General features: G+C 42.6%; 1 protein-coding gene across 1 annotated transcript in view; it reads left to right on the top strand.

The window, feature by feature from the left end:
- Window positions 1-13955, top strand: part of ADCY10 (adenylate cyclase 10) — a 192720-nt gene that overhangs the window by 81268 nt on the left and 97497 nt on the right. The window contains exons 11-14 of the mRNA XM_058176628.1: window positions 1553-1608; window positions 6376-6529; window positions 11331-11523; window positions 11824-11910. Coding sequence (XP_058032611.1) covers window positions 1553-1608; window positions 6376-6529; window positions 11331-11523; window positions 11824-11910 — 490 coding nt within the window. The remainder of the gene's footprint in view (window positions 1-1552; window positions 1609-6375; window positions 6530-11330; window positions 11524-11823; window positions 11911-13955) is intronic.

Genomic DNA, 13955 nt, shown 5'->3' on the forward strand with positions numbered 1-13955 from the left:
AGAAGCACGAAGCTGAAGCCTGAAGATGACAAATGAGACTTCGTCGAAACGTCGCCAAGACACTTCCAATTTTACGCGGGAGAAAACCCGAATAACCAAAGACCTACATATATATATATATATATATATATATATATATATATATATATATATATATATATATATATATATATATGTAAAGAATATGCATTAGCTATATTAATTTGCTTCCAGTCTTCCCTTCCCATTTCAGAGAGGGGAGTATTAAGAGTATTGCACTTGCAAGAATTCAGGGGGAAATGAATTTTCTGTACTTTTTCAGCCAGAATTCAAGGCCCAGGTACAAATAAAACATATGTGGAACACTTCTGTGACAGGAATGAAATAGAATAAGTGATTAATTGCTCAATTGTTATTGATATTGATCATCATATCCTTCTGGACCATCTGCAAAGACTGAGAGTGGAGGGCAGAATTCTGCAGAGGTTCTCCTTGTTAATTGCACGGTTCTAGTTAAAGGTTGTAGAGGATAAGAGATCAAGACCTAGGAATTGCCATCATGGTCACCAGGGGGATTAAAACTTCTCTATTACCGATTTAGGGATGTGATGGCTTAGTGGGTAAGACACTGAGCTTGTCGATTGAAAAGTTGGCGGTTCAGCAGTTCGAATCCCTAGTGTCGCGTAATGGGGTGAGTTCCCGTTCCTTGTCCCAGCTTCTGCCAACCTAGCAGTTCGAAAGTACGTAAAAGATGCAAGTAGAAAAATAGGGACCACCTTTGGTGGGAAGGTAACAGTGTTCCATGTGCATTTGGTGTTGAGTCATGCCGGCCACATGACCACGGAGATGTCTTTGGACAGCGCTGGTTCTTTGGCTTTGAAGCAGAGATGAGCACTGCCCTCTAGAGTCGGGAACGACTAGCACATATGTGCGAGGAGAACCTTTACCTTTACTATTTCTGATCTAACAATTACATGAGCTGGGGAAAATGAAGTATTGACATAGAATTAGATATCATCTGATATCTGGAAGGAAGATAATACTTAACTGCTTATTTTAAATCTGGGTTGAGCAGGAGATGTGGCTGACATTCTCTCTCAGTGCCTGGAAGCTGCGAGAGTCTGGATGGGGAAGTATAGTCTTGAATTTAATCCCAGAGAGATGGAATGGCTTTGATTCCAAAGATACTTCTTCTTTGGTTCTGAACAGGATTGCATAGGGCTGATTGATAATTTGACTCAAGACTCCTGCGTGAAAAGCAGGTGCGGCTATAATTAAGAGGATTTCTGAACAGATCCAGTTTGTGCACCAATTATAGTATTTCCTGGATTGGAAATCTTTGTTCATAATCATTTCTGTATTAAACACCCCTTGTTGGGTCTGCCCAATACGGAAGGTGCAATTGGTCTGGAATACAGTAATTATTAAACATTAAATTATTTAGGCTCTTTCCTTAAAAAGACAAATGTGATATACTATTAGTAATTCCTCCAAAGCAATTTGGGAAATGTTAGCATAAATCCCATTTTCTTCTCTCTCTCCCCTTCTCCCCACCCTCATTTTTTAAAAATAGAATGATTTACAAAGCATATTTAACCAAGGAGAGATCTGAAATGTATCCTTTACTAGGTATGTGGACTGATCTACACTATCATAACAATTAATTATTGGGTTGCTATTGGTTTTTGAGATGTCTGTCTAATCTTTCTATTTAATTTAATCTGCATAGCTCTGCAGATTAATATTTGTGCTGAAGTTTCATTGAACCTTCTATGCATTTCTTCAGATACTTATTACTGTATAATTCTATAGAATTTTTTTTTTTTATTGGCCAAGTGTGATTGGACACACAAGGAATTTGTCTTGGTGCATATGCTCTCAGTGTACATAAAAGAAAAGATACGTTCATCAAGGTACAACATTTACAACACAATTGATGATCAATATATCAATATAAATCATAAGGATTGCCAGCAACAAGTTATAGTCATACAGTCATAAGTGGAAAGAGATTGGTGATGGGAACTATGAGAAGATTAATAGTAGTGCAGATTCAGTAAATAGTCTGACAGTGTTGAGGGAATTATTTGTTTAGCAGAGTGATGGCCTTCGGGAAAAAACTGTTCTTGTGTCTAGTTGTTCTGGTGTGCAGTGCTCTATAGCGTCGTTTTGAGGGTAGGAGTTGAAACAGTTTATGTCCAGGATGCGAGGGATCTGCAAATATTTTCACGGCCCTCTTCTTGATTCGTGCAGTATACAGGTCCTCAATGGAAGGCAGGATGTCTACTTAGAAATAGATGTCTACTTAGAAATCAGAGAAATCAGAGCTGTTACATTCACTGGATAGTGGGCAAAACTATGGCATTTTTAAAAGTATTGCCAAGAAATTAGTATGTATTTGTTTATTTGCTTTTCATACACATTTATTTATTTAACAGGCGGTCGTGGGGGAGAAAGCGGGAGTAGGGCCAGAGAAGGAGGGGAAACAGAGTGACACGTGTGACTGGCAAAGGAACAATAGGTGGCGTGCCGGATTAGGATCAATCTGCCTTTGACAGATTAGGCCAGGCTTGGGCAGAAAATAGGTAGAAAGAATAGCTGTAAATTCAAATTCTTTTCCTACTGGTTCTGTGGGTGTGGCTTGGTGATGGTGGTCATGTGACTGAGTGGGCATGTCCAACTTGATATCACTCGTGGCCATGCCCACTCAGTCATATGACACCCCCCCCCCGGCCAAGCCATACCCACAGAACCCGGTAGGAAAAAAATTTGAATTTACAGCTATTCTTTCTACCTATTTTCTGCCCAAGCCTGGCCTAATCTGTCAAAGGCAGATTGATCCTAATCTGGCATGCCACCCACTCTTCCTTTGCCAGTCACACGTCACCCTGTTTTTCTCTGGCCCTAGTCCCGCTTTCTCCCCCCCAGCCTCTTTTGTCATCCTATCACCACGACCCTACCTGCCTCCCGTGGCTTGCTGCCAGGGAAGGCAAGCCAGGGCTGAGCCATCACCATTGGCTTCCCTGCCAGCCCGCATCTCACAGCTGCCCCATCTTTTTTTCAGTGTGTATTCATTTTCTTTTCAATATTTTCCACTATGGTGACCAGACAACCCTGATTTTCCCATTTATTGAGTATATTTCTCAGAATTCCCCTCATATGTTTTAATTATTAACATTGTCTTTCATTTTATTCCATTTTACCTTACAGCCTTTTACTTAATACAACCTTCCACCTCTTGTTTTTTTAAAATTCTTATTCCCAGTTCAATAATTATTTTTCTCTTTCATTAGGATACATCATTTACTAACATTTCAATTTTGTTCCATTTTACATCTCACTTTCAATTGTTTTCACCTATAAACCATTCTATCTTTCACATTTCATCTGCTGGACTATTTTTCATAAACAGTATATTTCTTTCTTTTTTACTTCTTTTCAGTTTTATATCTTAATTTCAATTAATTTCTTTGTTCTTTTCTATATTTAAAATATATTTCTTTACCATCCACTATAATTCTCTCCACTTCCATGCATCTTCAGACAATAAAACATATATCCCATTATATCGTTCACATTTCATCTATTCCATTTTACATTAAACAGTATATTTCTTCTTTTATGCTTCTTACATACACTTCATTTCATCCTTTCTTACTTCCCTTTTACAATAATCTTTATATTTCTTCTAATTTACTTCTTACATAAAATTTCTACAACTATTTTAAGTTCTTTTCTGCTATTCATTTTTCTTCCCCTTTTAACCATATTCTTTCGGTCACTCCAAAATTCCATTTCTTAATATTTTCCTCCTTTCTCCCATTCTCTTATCTTCTTCTTTTTCTCTTTCTTGTATCTTCCTTTCCGCCCCCTTTTGCTAATTTTTACTCTTTTGATTTTCCCCCTCACTCTCTCCCCATTTCCTCCTCTTCTCTTCTTTTCTGAGAGATACTTTCCCCTATCTATTTTTACTCTGTCACTGTTAATCCCAATGTAATCATCTAATTTTTTTACTCTTTTAATTTCCCCCCTCAATCTTTTCCCATTTCCTTCTTTTCTCTTCTTTTTTTAAGATATACTTCCCCCTATCCATTTTTATTCTATCACTGTCAATCCCAGTGTAATCATCTATGTTTTTATCTTCAATTATTTCCTTTTCAGCATTGCATTCTTTGTTTCTCTTGCTTCTCCCTCATAATTTCTTCATTCTTTTTTTTTACTTTTTAACCACTCCTCCGCTTCTTTGTTTCCCTTAAACAATTCTCGCACCATTTGAAGCATCTCCCTTAATTCCTCATACTCATCCTCCCAACTCTCCATGTTCTCAGTTTAAGAACGATTTTTAAGTTTATTATTTTCACTTATATATAGTTCAAATTTGAGTCCATATAATATCTCTTTTTTTCTTTCTTCTTTCCAAATAATGTCCAGATCAGATGTTCCTTTAAGCCGTTCCAATTTGAATCTTTGTTCTTTCCACTCCTTCTTTGTACTGCAGTTGTTTAAACAAACACTCCTCCAGTTATTTCCCACAGTAGTCTAAGTAATGCGATGCTTTCTTTCCTCCAGCAGACGTCTCTCTCCAATTCACAAATCCCCCGGCAACAAAATGTAACTTGTTAATCCACAAAGATAATTACTTCCTCTTCCTCTTAATTAAATCCTTTTGTTAGTAAAAGATGCTTTTCCTCAATTTTCTTTTCCTTTTATTATTTTTAATTTCTTCCAAGTCCAATTTTAAATTCAGATGGAAAGTTTTCCTTTTAGGGTTTTAATCTTAAAATTCCTCTTTGTTTTTTGTTTTCCTTCACTTTAAATTTCTGTGTGCCAATTAATCTTTAATTTCAAGTTGGAACTTCTTTTAAGCTTTAAAAGGTTTCCTTCTTACCTGTGAGTTGGCCAATCACTCACCTGGTAACAATACTCCGTTCAATCATTGCTCAAGTATTTTGTGTGGTCGCCCCGGCTTTTGACAGCTCCTAATGGCTGTCTTGCTGGGTCGGTGGCTAATGCCGGCATTCCAGGGAACTTGGAAGTTCCCTGTTCACATCAGCCTGTGCCTCCCTTCTTCGCTGTCTCTACAGGACAGCTATGATCCATGAAGGATCCCCAAATCAGGTGAGCACCGGGATCCATGCCGTACCACCGTGACACTGGCCACCTCTCCTCTCCTTTTTTTTTTTGGTGTGGATGGAGTCCAGCCACAATGAAAAAAGGACTCAGCAGCTCCAGGCTTCTTGCAGCGAAAATTATCGACCTCCAGCTCTGCTCCATTTCTCAAATGTGCCGCCACCCTCTTCTACATGTGGGTCATGCAGGTGCACCCCATTGCTTGCTGCCACTGCGCCGAAGGGGCTTGCCCAGGCAAGTCTGAGCGGAACAGTAAAGCAGGCAATGGGGTGCACCTGTGTGGCCAGCACATAGAAGAGGGTGACAGCAGCACATTCAAGAAGCAGAGCGGAGCCGGAGGTAGTAATTTTCACTGCAAGAAGCCTGCAGCCGCTGCATCTTTTTTGCATTGCGGCTGGACTCCAGCTGCAATGAAAAAAAAAGATGGAGAGGATGCAGGCATCTCATGACAAGGGGTGGGTGAGATGTGGGCTGGCAGGGAGCCCAATGGCAACGGCTCAGCCCTAGCTTGCCTTCCCTAGCAGCCAGCCATGGGAGTAAGGTAATGTCGCAGCTGTGGGATGATAAAAAGGCAGTCTGGGACCTCTGAAGGAGGGGAAATGGGACAATGTGTTATGTTTAAGGGAAAGTGGGTGGTGAGTGGGCAGAGGATCCGGGGCAAGGCCAGAGCCGGGGAATGGTGCATTCCCCAACCCGGCCAAGATGGATGGCGAGCAGGCAGTGGCTGTGGGAAAAGGCCAGAGCCATGAAATGGCATGTCCCTGGGCCCCAGCCCCCAACCCAAGGTGAAGGGCAAGCAGGCAGCAGGCAGCAGGCAGCGCTTACCTTTGGTGAGCTGACCAGAGTTGGTGAGGCGAGACAACTGGCAAGGAGAGTAGCTGGGCCGTGTGGCAAAGCGAAGGCAACATATATAGGGCTGAGATGGGCAGGGCGAGCATCAAGTGGGCAGGTGAGGTGAGTGAGTGGCGACTGGGTGACCAGGCGGGGGGCAGGGCAAGCCAGAAATCACTACTGATTTGGGGACCCAGGCCAAATTTCCCCTACCAGTTCACCCAAACAGCTGAATACCACCTCTGATGTGTACATAGAGAGATAAATACTGAGAGATGCACATTTCTTCTGCTTAGTAACCATGATGAATATTCCAACAATGTAGTAGTAATTACTTGATATAATTTCTCATTCAAAAGCTAACTTATTTTATGAATGCCTGTTTTAGTATACAACATAATTCTTTCTTTGTTTTCCTTTATTATTTTCTTCTAGGTCGCAAGAAGGAAACTGACATCTTTGAAAACTTACTCGAAAAATTTAAAGAAACTAAATTAAGCCATGTTATAATATATGAAGGTCTCATGGGATATGGAAAAAGCCAACTAGTAACTGAAATTGCCTATTTAGGACAGGCTCCTGGTCAAAAGTTGGTGCTTTTTACATCTGTTGATTGCATATTTTCAGAAATTCACCTTCTTCTCGCCAATCTTTTCATTTTTTCCTGGTCCTGGCTCAGTTCTGAGCATTACAAGTATATTATTTTGTGTCTGCAGCCTTGAGCAATGACAAGTGTCAATGATTCTAAGACTATGGGTCTTAAAGAAGATCAGTAGAGGTTGATGGTATTTCTGTGATAAATTGTTTATTCATGGGACTCTTCCTCACAGCTTTAGTAAAGGGCTTATCAGATAGAAAAGCAAAAATATTTTTAAAATCCTGCTTCTTCAAAGTCCAACTTTTGTTTCCATAGATTATAGCACAACAACAACAATAACAACAACAACAAACATCCATTGGCATTCTTTTTAGATATTGACACAATATGGTATTTGAGGACTTTTTCTAAATCTTTCATTGCTACCCTACCAAGTGTTATTATCTGTAGCATATTTGATTTCTGGTTCCTTTAGAGTTGATAGTCCTCAAAAAGGGTAAAAACTATCTTTGATTATGTATTTTCATTAGCAATTCCAAGAGGGGTTACTGTACCTGTTATTAGTTTGGCTTTCTTTATATTTAATTTTAGTCCCACTTTTTTCCACCATTGGAAATTATTTTTCATTTTGCTGTCATAAGCATAATGTAGGTTATATTTCTTCCCCCAGTTTTAAATCCACAACATCATCTTCCAATAGAATATGTAATATATATGTGTGTGTGTGTGTGTGTGTGTGTACATATGTGTGTGTGTGTATATATATACATACATACATATTTGTTTTCATAGGTTTTCATGGGTATAGGTATGTAGGTCTTGGCATTTTCAGGTCTTTTCCCGTGTAAGGTTGAGAGTATCTTGGTGACGTTTTGATGAAGTCTCACTCATCATCTTCAGGCTGGCGCTTTCGGCTTTGAGCTTCTGTGGGCAAAGCGTGGTTGGAGCTGCCATCTCTCTATAAATACTACGCCGAATCCATCACCTCACACATACAAAACTCATTCCATTTCATAGAAACAATAAAGAAACAAAACCTACAACCCAGCAACCTACTTGTGAACTTCGATGTCATATCCCTTTTCACCAAAGTGCCTATTAAAGAAGCCTTGACAGCGATCCAAAACAAATACAACCCACCCAAACACATCCTAGATCTAACCAACCACTGCCTAACCAACACATACTTCATCCATAATGGACAAAGATACAAACAGATAGAAGGAGCTCCCATGGGATCACCCCTCTCACCCATCATCGCAAACCTATACATGGAATACTTTGAAACCAACGCTTTAGATAAATCTGAACTCAAACCCAAACTCTGGCTTAGATACGTAGATGACACTTTCGTAATTTGGCCACATGGAAAGGAGAAACTGGACAACTTCCTCACATATCTCAACAGCCTACACCCCAAAATACAATTCACTATGGAAATAGAAGCTAACAACCAACTCCCCTTTCTGGATGTCCTAATCTACAAAAAACCCAATGGCTCCCTAGGACACACCATCTACCAGAAAAAAACACACACCAACTGCTACTTAAATGCATAATCACATCACCACCCTGTACAGATCAGATCTGTAGCCAAGACTCTCATCTCCAGGACCAAATGCCTAGCCAATAAAGACCACTTGAAAACTGAATTACACACCCTCACAAACATATGATCTCCAACGGATACCAAAGAAACACAATTACCAGTCTAATCCAAAGGGAGACACCGCCCAAGAACCAAGACACAGAACAAGACAATGGCATCGTCCTCCTCCTGTATATCAAAGGCACCACAGATAAAATCAGCAAAATTCTGCACAAACACAACATCAAGACAGCCTTCTGCACAAATAGCTGACATCTTAAGAAAACCCAAAGACAAGATCCATCTAGAAAACCAAGGAGTCTATGAAATACCATGCAAAATCTGCCCAGCCACATACATTGGACAAACTAATAGGAGAATAAATGCACGCATCACATAACACAAAAATGCAGTCAGAAAAGAAGAAAAAACCTCCTCCCTTTTCCAACACCTTAAAACTACAGGACACAAAATTGATTTTGAAGGAACCAAATTAATCTCCAAAACTGAACACTATAACAGAATAATTATGGAAGCCATCGAAATAGAGAAACACCCCCACAACATGAACAAACGGGATGACCCCTCCCACCTACCAGAATCTGGAAACCAGCCTTGGTCAACAAACGAGTCCCAGCCACGAAAATTTACCCCGGACCCAGGACAACACACAACGCCACCACCAATCATCCTCACCAGATTCAAACCCAAACCCATCCCATAGACGAAACACAACCACCATCCAGAAGCCAGACCATGCTGGCATCACTGGCTGCTGCGCCCCCCCCCCCCCGGATCCCCATGCAAAGCAAACTGACACACACCAGGAACGCATGACAGGACCTCGGACTTGGAGCCAGGCCAGGGCCTGGGATGCTGCATCACAGCCATCTGCTCAAGACATCACATCACAGAACTTCAGAGGCCACAACACCAAAGCTCAGGAACAAAAGACTAGGACCACACCCACACAGGATGCTGCGAGGCAGCTGAAAAATCTGCAAACACCCACTCCATCTACCAATCAAGATGCAACCACACAGCCAACCAACCCGCTCACAGCTACACTCCCCACCTCCCCACCAGTATTTATAGAGAGATGGCAGCTCCGACCACATTTTGCCCACAGAATCTCGAAGCCAAAAGCACCAGCCTGAAGATGATGAGTGAGACCTCATCGAAACGTCACCAAGATACTCTCAATCTTACACAGGAAAAGACCCGAAAATGCCAAGACCTACATACATACATACATATACATATATATATATATATATACACACACAATATGTTTATATATATATGTAACATATGTGTGTGTGTGTGTGTGTGTGTACAATATGTGTATGTACACACACACACACAGAGATACACACAGAGGCAGTCCTTGTTTAATGACCATTTGTTTGATGGTCATTCAAAGTTATGGTGGTGTTGAACAAATTGTAGTTATGTCTGGCCCTGTTGTGACCCAGGCCCCCGGATTTGGCCTCCTGGAGGAGGATGAATCGGAGAGTGAGGAGGAGGAGCTGGCAAGGCCTGCTTCCCCTGGGCCCTCTTCCTCCCTGGCACCGCCCCAGGAGGAGGAGGAGGGGCTGGCAAGGCCTGATTCCTGATTGCCCCAAGACCAATCTTGGCTCGATGCGAGACTGCAAAGACGTGATCGGCGCGTGCAGCAGAGGGAAAGGTGGGGCAGGCCCAGGGAGTGCTGAGTCATGGAGCGACACCCACAGGGGATAAAAGCAGGAGGAGGAGCTTCATAGCTCTTTGTGTTGGACAAAGCTGCGAATTTTGCAGGCAATCTGTTTCATGGATGGAAGAATCTCTTTGTGAGTGACTTTTGCTTTACCTGTAATTTCCTGGTTACCTCGGTAACAGACTGTTTCAGAGATTTTGGCAGGTGCGTGGGGAAATGTGGCCAGAACATTTCTGTGCCAAAAGGAACCCGGCCAAGTGTAAATAAACTGTTGGCAGAAGGCCTTTGACTCACTTTTTCTTGGGAGTGTTGGAAACAGAACAGGCTCTCAAAATTATGGCCATTGCATTGCCCCCATAGTGACATGATCAAAATTTGGGCACTTGGCAGTCCACTCTCAATTACAAACTCAGGGATGCTTCAACTTCCCCCCCCCCACCCCTATCTCCCCCTTTTGGCAAACTTGCACCTGCAGACTTGCATCATTTCTGTGGCTTTGCTGCCCTGCATTTTGCTGGCCCTGTCACCCTGTACTCTACTGGCCCTGTGCTCCACTGGCCCTGCTGGTCCTGCCACCCACACCTGACCTTTGTTATCTTCTTTATGCTGCTGCTGCTGCTGCTGCTGCTGCTGCTGCTGCTGCTGTGAAGCAAAGGGCAGAAGGGCTGGCAGAGGTAGTAGAATGTAGGATAGCCAAGTGGGCAGAAATGGGGGGGCAGTTGAAGAGGAGGCAGTCTTTTACCTTATCAAGGCTCAAAGTTGTGAGAGACCAAAGCAGGAATGACTTGGATTGGGATCTGTCCCTCCCTAATAACTGCCTGGGATTTGATTAATGACTGCAACTGGAACTGCCAGGATTATTGTCCCTAAGCAGTCACATGATATTTGCTGAATAAATAAGGATATCTAATCTCCTTTGCTGATCAGAACCAGTCTGTCTTGCCATGTTTCTTCTCTGTATTATGGCTTCCTGACCTGTGTATAAGATTCACATGCTCTTACCCCTGTCACATGGCACTTGGGTCTCAAACCCGAGCTGTTGGCTTTCATTCTGACAAGTCCAGTGTCTTAACCACAGAGCCATCGTGCCGATGTAGTAAGGCCTTAAAGTAAACTTTAAATAGGATACGTAGATAGATATCTAATTGGAAGGAATTGTTATACTAATCTGGGTTCTTTATTAAAATCTTGCATGAATCAAAATTATTGCAGAGAGCTAAGGAAAGGTTTCATTGGCCCCACAAATGTTCAATCAATCAAGGTGAGGCACGTCCTTGATATTTAGATGAGAGACATGAGCTGGAAGCTCTTCCTGATATTACTTGATGTCTGAAGATGCTTTATTATTTAATGATGTAGGAAAAATTTCTTCAATATAATCACTCCAATCAATGAACCAAAATTTAATACTGTTATGATTTCTTTGTTTTAGCTGCACAAATTGAAACAATAATTTGTTTCTGATTACTTTCAAGTCAAGGTTTTCATTTGTCTATGTAATTGAGCAGGGTTGTGGCAATGGAGCTGACAAAGATAAATGCATGGCAAAATTTCTTTGCTGTCCGGACATTGATGGCAATGTTCCTGGGGGTGGATGTCTGTAAAACCTATGATGCAAGGCAGTATATCCTTCTGAGCAAGTTGCGTGGAGTTATAGAAGAACAATATCTATGCCTTTTCAACAACCTTTTCCATGTTAAGGTAAAAATGGAAGAATGGAAGATCATTTCTCTTATGAATGCTTTGCATTGAAAAGCAGGTATAGATACCGTACTAGAGAAAGGTAATATGGTGGTACAGATCACTTGATAAAGCTGCACAGATTTAGATATGCTCAGAATGTTTAAGTATGAAACAATTTATAAATTGAACATTCTTTTTATGGAGACTGAATAAATGTGATAAATGTTTAAATGATTTCTGGGTTACCTAATTATAAGAATTACTGGCATAAATATTATTAATCAAATAATTATGAGATTTGTTTCTTTTTCTTGTTAGTTTCCTACATCAGAAGTGGTTTCTCAAATAGACAATGACAGAAAGAATAAGGAGATTGAAACAATGCTTTTAAAAATTCTGATTAATGTAAGTAAATATTTTCCTTGTGCATAACAGGATAAAGGCATGATTAGCTTCTCAATACAATCCTTGCTTAATTGTCACAATTGAGACCAGCTACTCCATTGCTAAGTGATGCATCCTTAAGCAAGCTATCCTCTGACTGCCTCCTTAGCAATGACAGTTCTGGCAGTCTTTATTGCCATTGTGAAGTGAAGCCCATGTACCTTAGTTATTAGGCAAAGATCTGCCCTAATCAAGACATTCCTACCTTGGTCACTCGCAGTCTTGAGCCTTTTTTTCCCAAGTGAAGAGACTGCCTCTTCTTCAACTCCCCTTTCTCTGCCCCTTTGGCCACTCTGCACAGTGGCACTCTTTGGCAGTGGTGGTTATGCTGGGCTGAAGTAGAAGCTCTGAGCCTTTAGCTCTCTCAGCCTATCACCACTCACAATTGTCTTCTTCTTTTTTTTTGTTTTGTTTACATTTATACCCCGCCCTTCTCCGAAGACTCAGGGCGGCTTACAGTGTATAAGGCAATAGTCTCATTCTATTTGTATATTTTTACAAAGTCAACTTATTGCCCCCCCAACAATCTGGGTCCTCATTTTACCTACCTTATAAAGGATGGAAGGCTGAGTCAACCTTGGGCCGGGCTCGAACCTGCAGTAATTGCAGGCTTTGTGTTCTTAATAACAGGCTGTTCTTAATAACAGGCCTTACCAGCCTGCGCCATTCACAGTGCCTACTGCCACTGAGGAGTGACATCTCAAGTCTCATGCCAGGCAAGCTGCCCTGTCACCTCACCATGGTGTAAAGTCCCATTACCATGCTGCGGTATGGTCACTTGGCCTAGTGCCGTGATGAAAAATCTCATTGGCATAGTGTGAAGCCCCATTAGTGCACTCTGACATGAAGCCACAGTTGCTATTGCCATGGCACGGTAACTGGGAGGGGCAGATATGGCAGAAGCGAAGGCCCATATCATGTTCGGGGAGTGCGTGCCCGCTGTTTACAAGCGGTCAAGCACTCCGGGTCCTCAGACTTTTCCCATATCCCATGCAGCCAGATTCCTCAGAGCCTGGACCTTCGGCTGATGTTGTGTAATGCCAGGTCTGTGTTGAACAAGGCCCCCCTCATTTGTAACCTTATTCAGGAGGAGGGCGCGGACCTGATGGGCATTTCGGAGACCTGGTTGGGCACAGAGGGGGGGGATCCCCCTGGTTGAAATGTGCCCACCGGGTTTCCGTGCATTCCATCAGCCGAGGGCCCAAGGTAGGGGTGGGGGGGGTGGGGGTTGTTATTAATGAAGGTTTGGAACTGAAGGAGGTCACTGTCCCGCAGATAGCCGGATGTGAGTCCCTCCTTGTGAAGTGGGGTCAGGGGAGGCAGGTGGGCTTGTTGATCATGTACCTGGCTCCTTGCTGCGTGGCACCAGTCCTGCCCGAACTGCTCGAGGTGGTGGCCGGGATGGCGGTTGATATCCCCAGACTCATGGTTATGGGGGATTTCAACCTGCCGTTGGTTGGTGAATCATGGACGGCAGTTCGGGAGTTCATGGCTTCCATGATGGCCTTGGACCTGACCCAGTTAGTTACTGGTCTCACACACATGGGGGGAAACATGCTGGATCTGATCTTTGTCTCGGGACAGTGGTTGAATGATCTAGAATTAGGGGACTTAGTCATTAATCACCTGTCATGGTCTGATCATTCGCTCCTTCGACTCGACTTCAGAACCACCAACCCACACCACAGGGAGACAGAACCGGTTCGCTGGTTCCATCCCAGGTGCCTGATGGACCCGGAGAGGTTTCTGACGGAGCTTGGGCCATTCCCTGAAGATCTGGCTCATGGCTCGGTGGAAGAACTAGTCGCTGCCTGGGAAAGGTCGGCGGCTGGGGCTTTGGACCAAGTCGTGCCTTTGCGGCCTCTGACCCGGCGCCGATCTTGACCAGCTCCTTGGTACTCCAAGGAGCTGAGAGAGATGAAGCGCCGGAAAAGACGCCTAGAGAGTGATTGGAGGACTAGCCGTTCTGAACATGACCGAACACTAGTTAGGTTTCATATTCAGAC

This window comes from Ahaetulla prasina, chromosome 3 (assembly GCF_028640845.1).
Source record: "Ahaetulla prasina isolate Xishuangbanna chromosome 3, ASM2864084v1, whole genome shotgun sequence".
In the NCBI taxonomy this organism is placed as follows: Eukaryota; Metazoa; Chordata; class Lepidosauria; order Squamata; family Colubridae; genus Ahaetulla; species Ahaetulla prasina.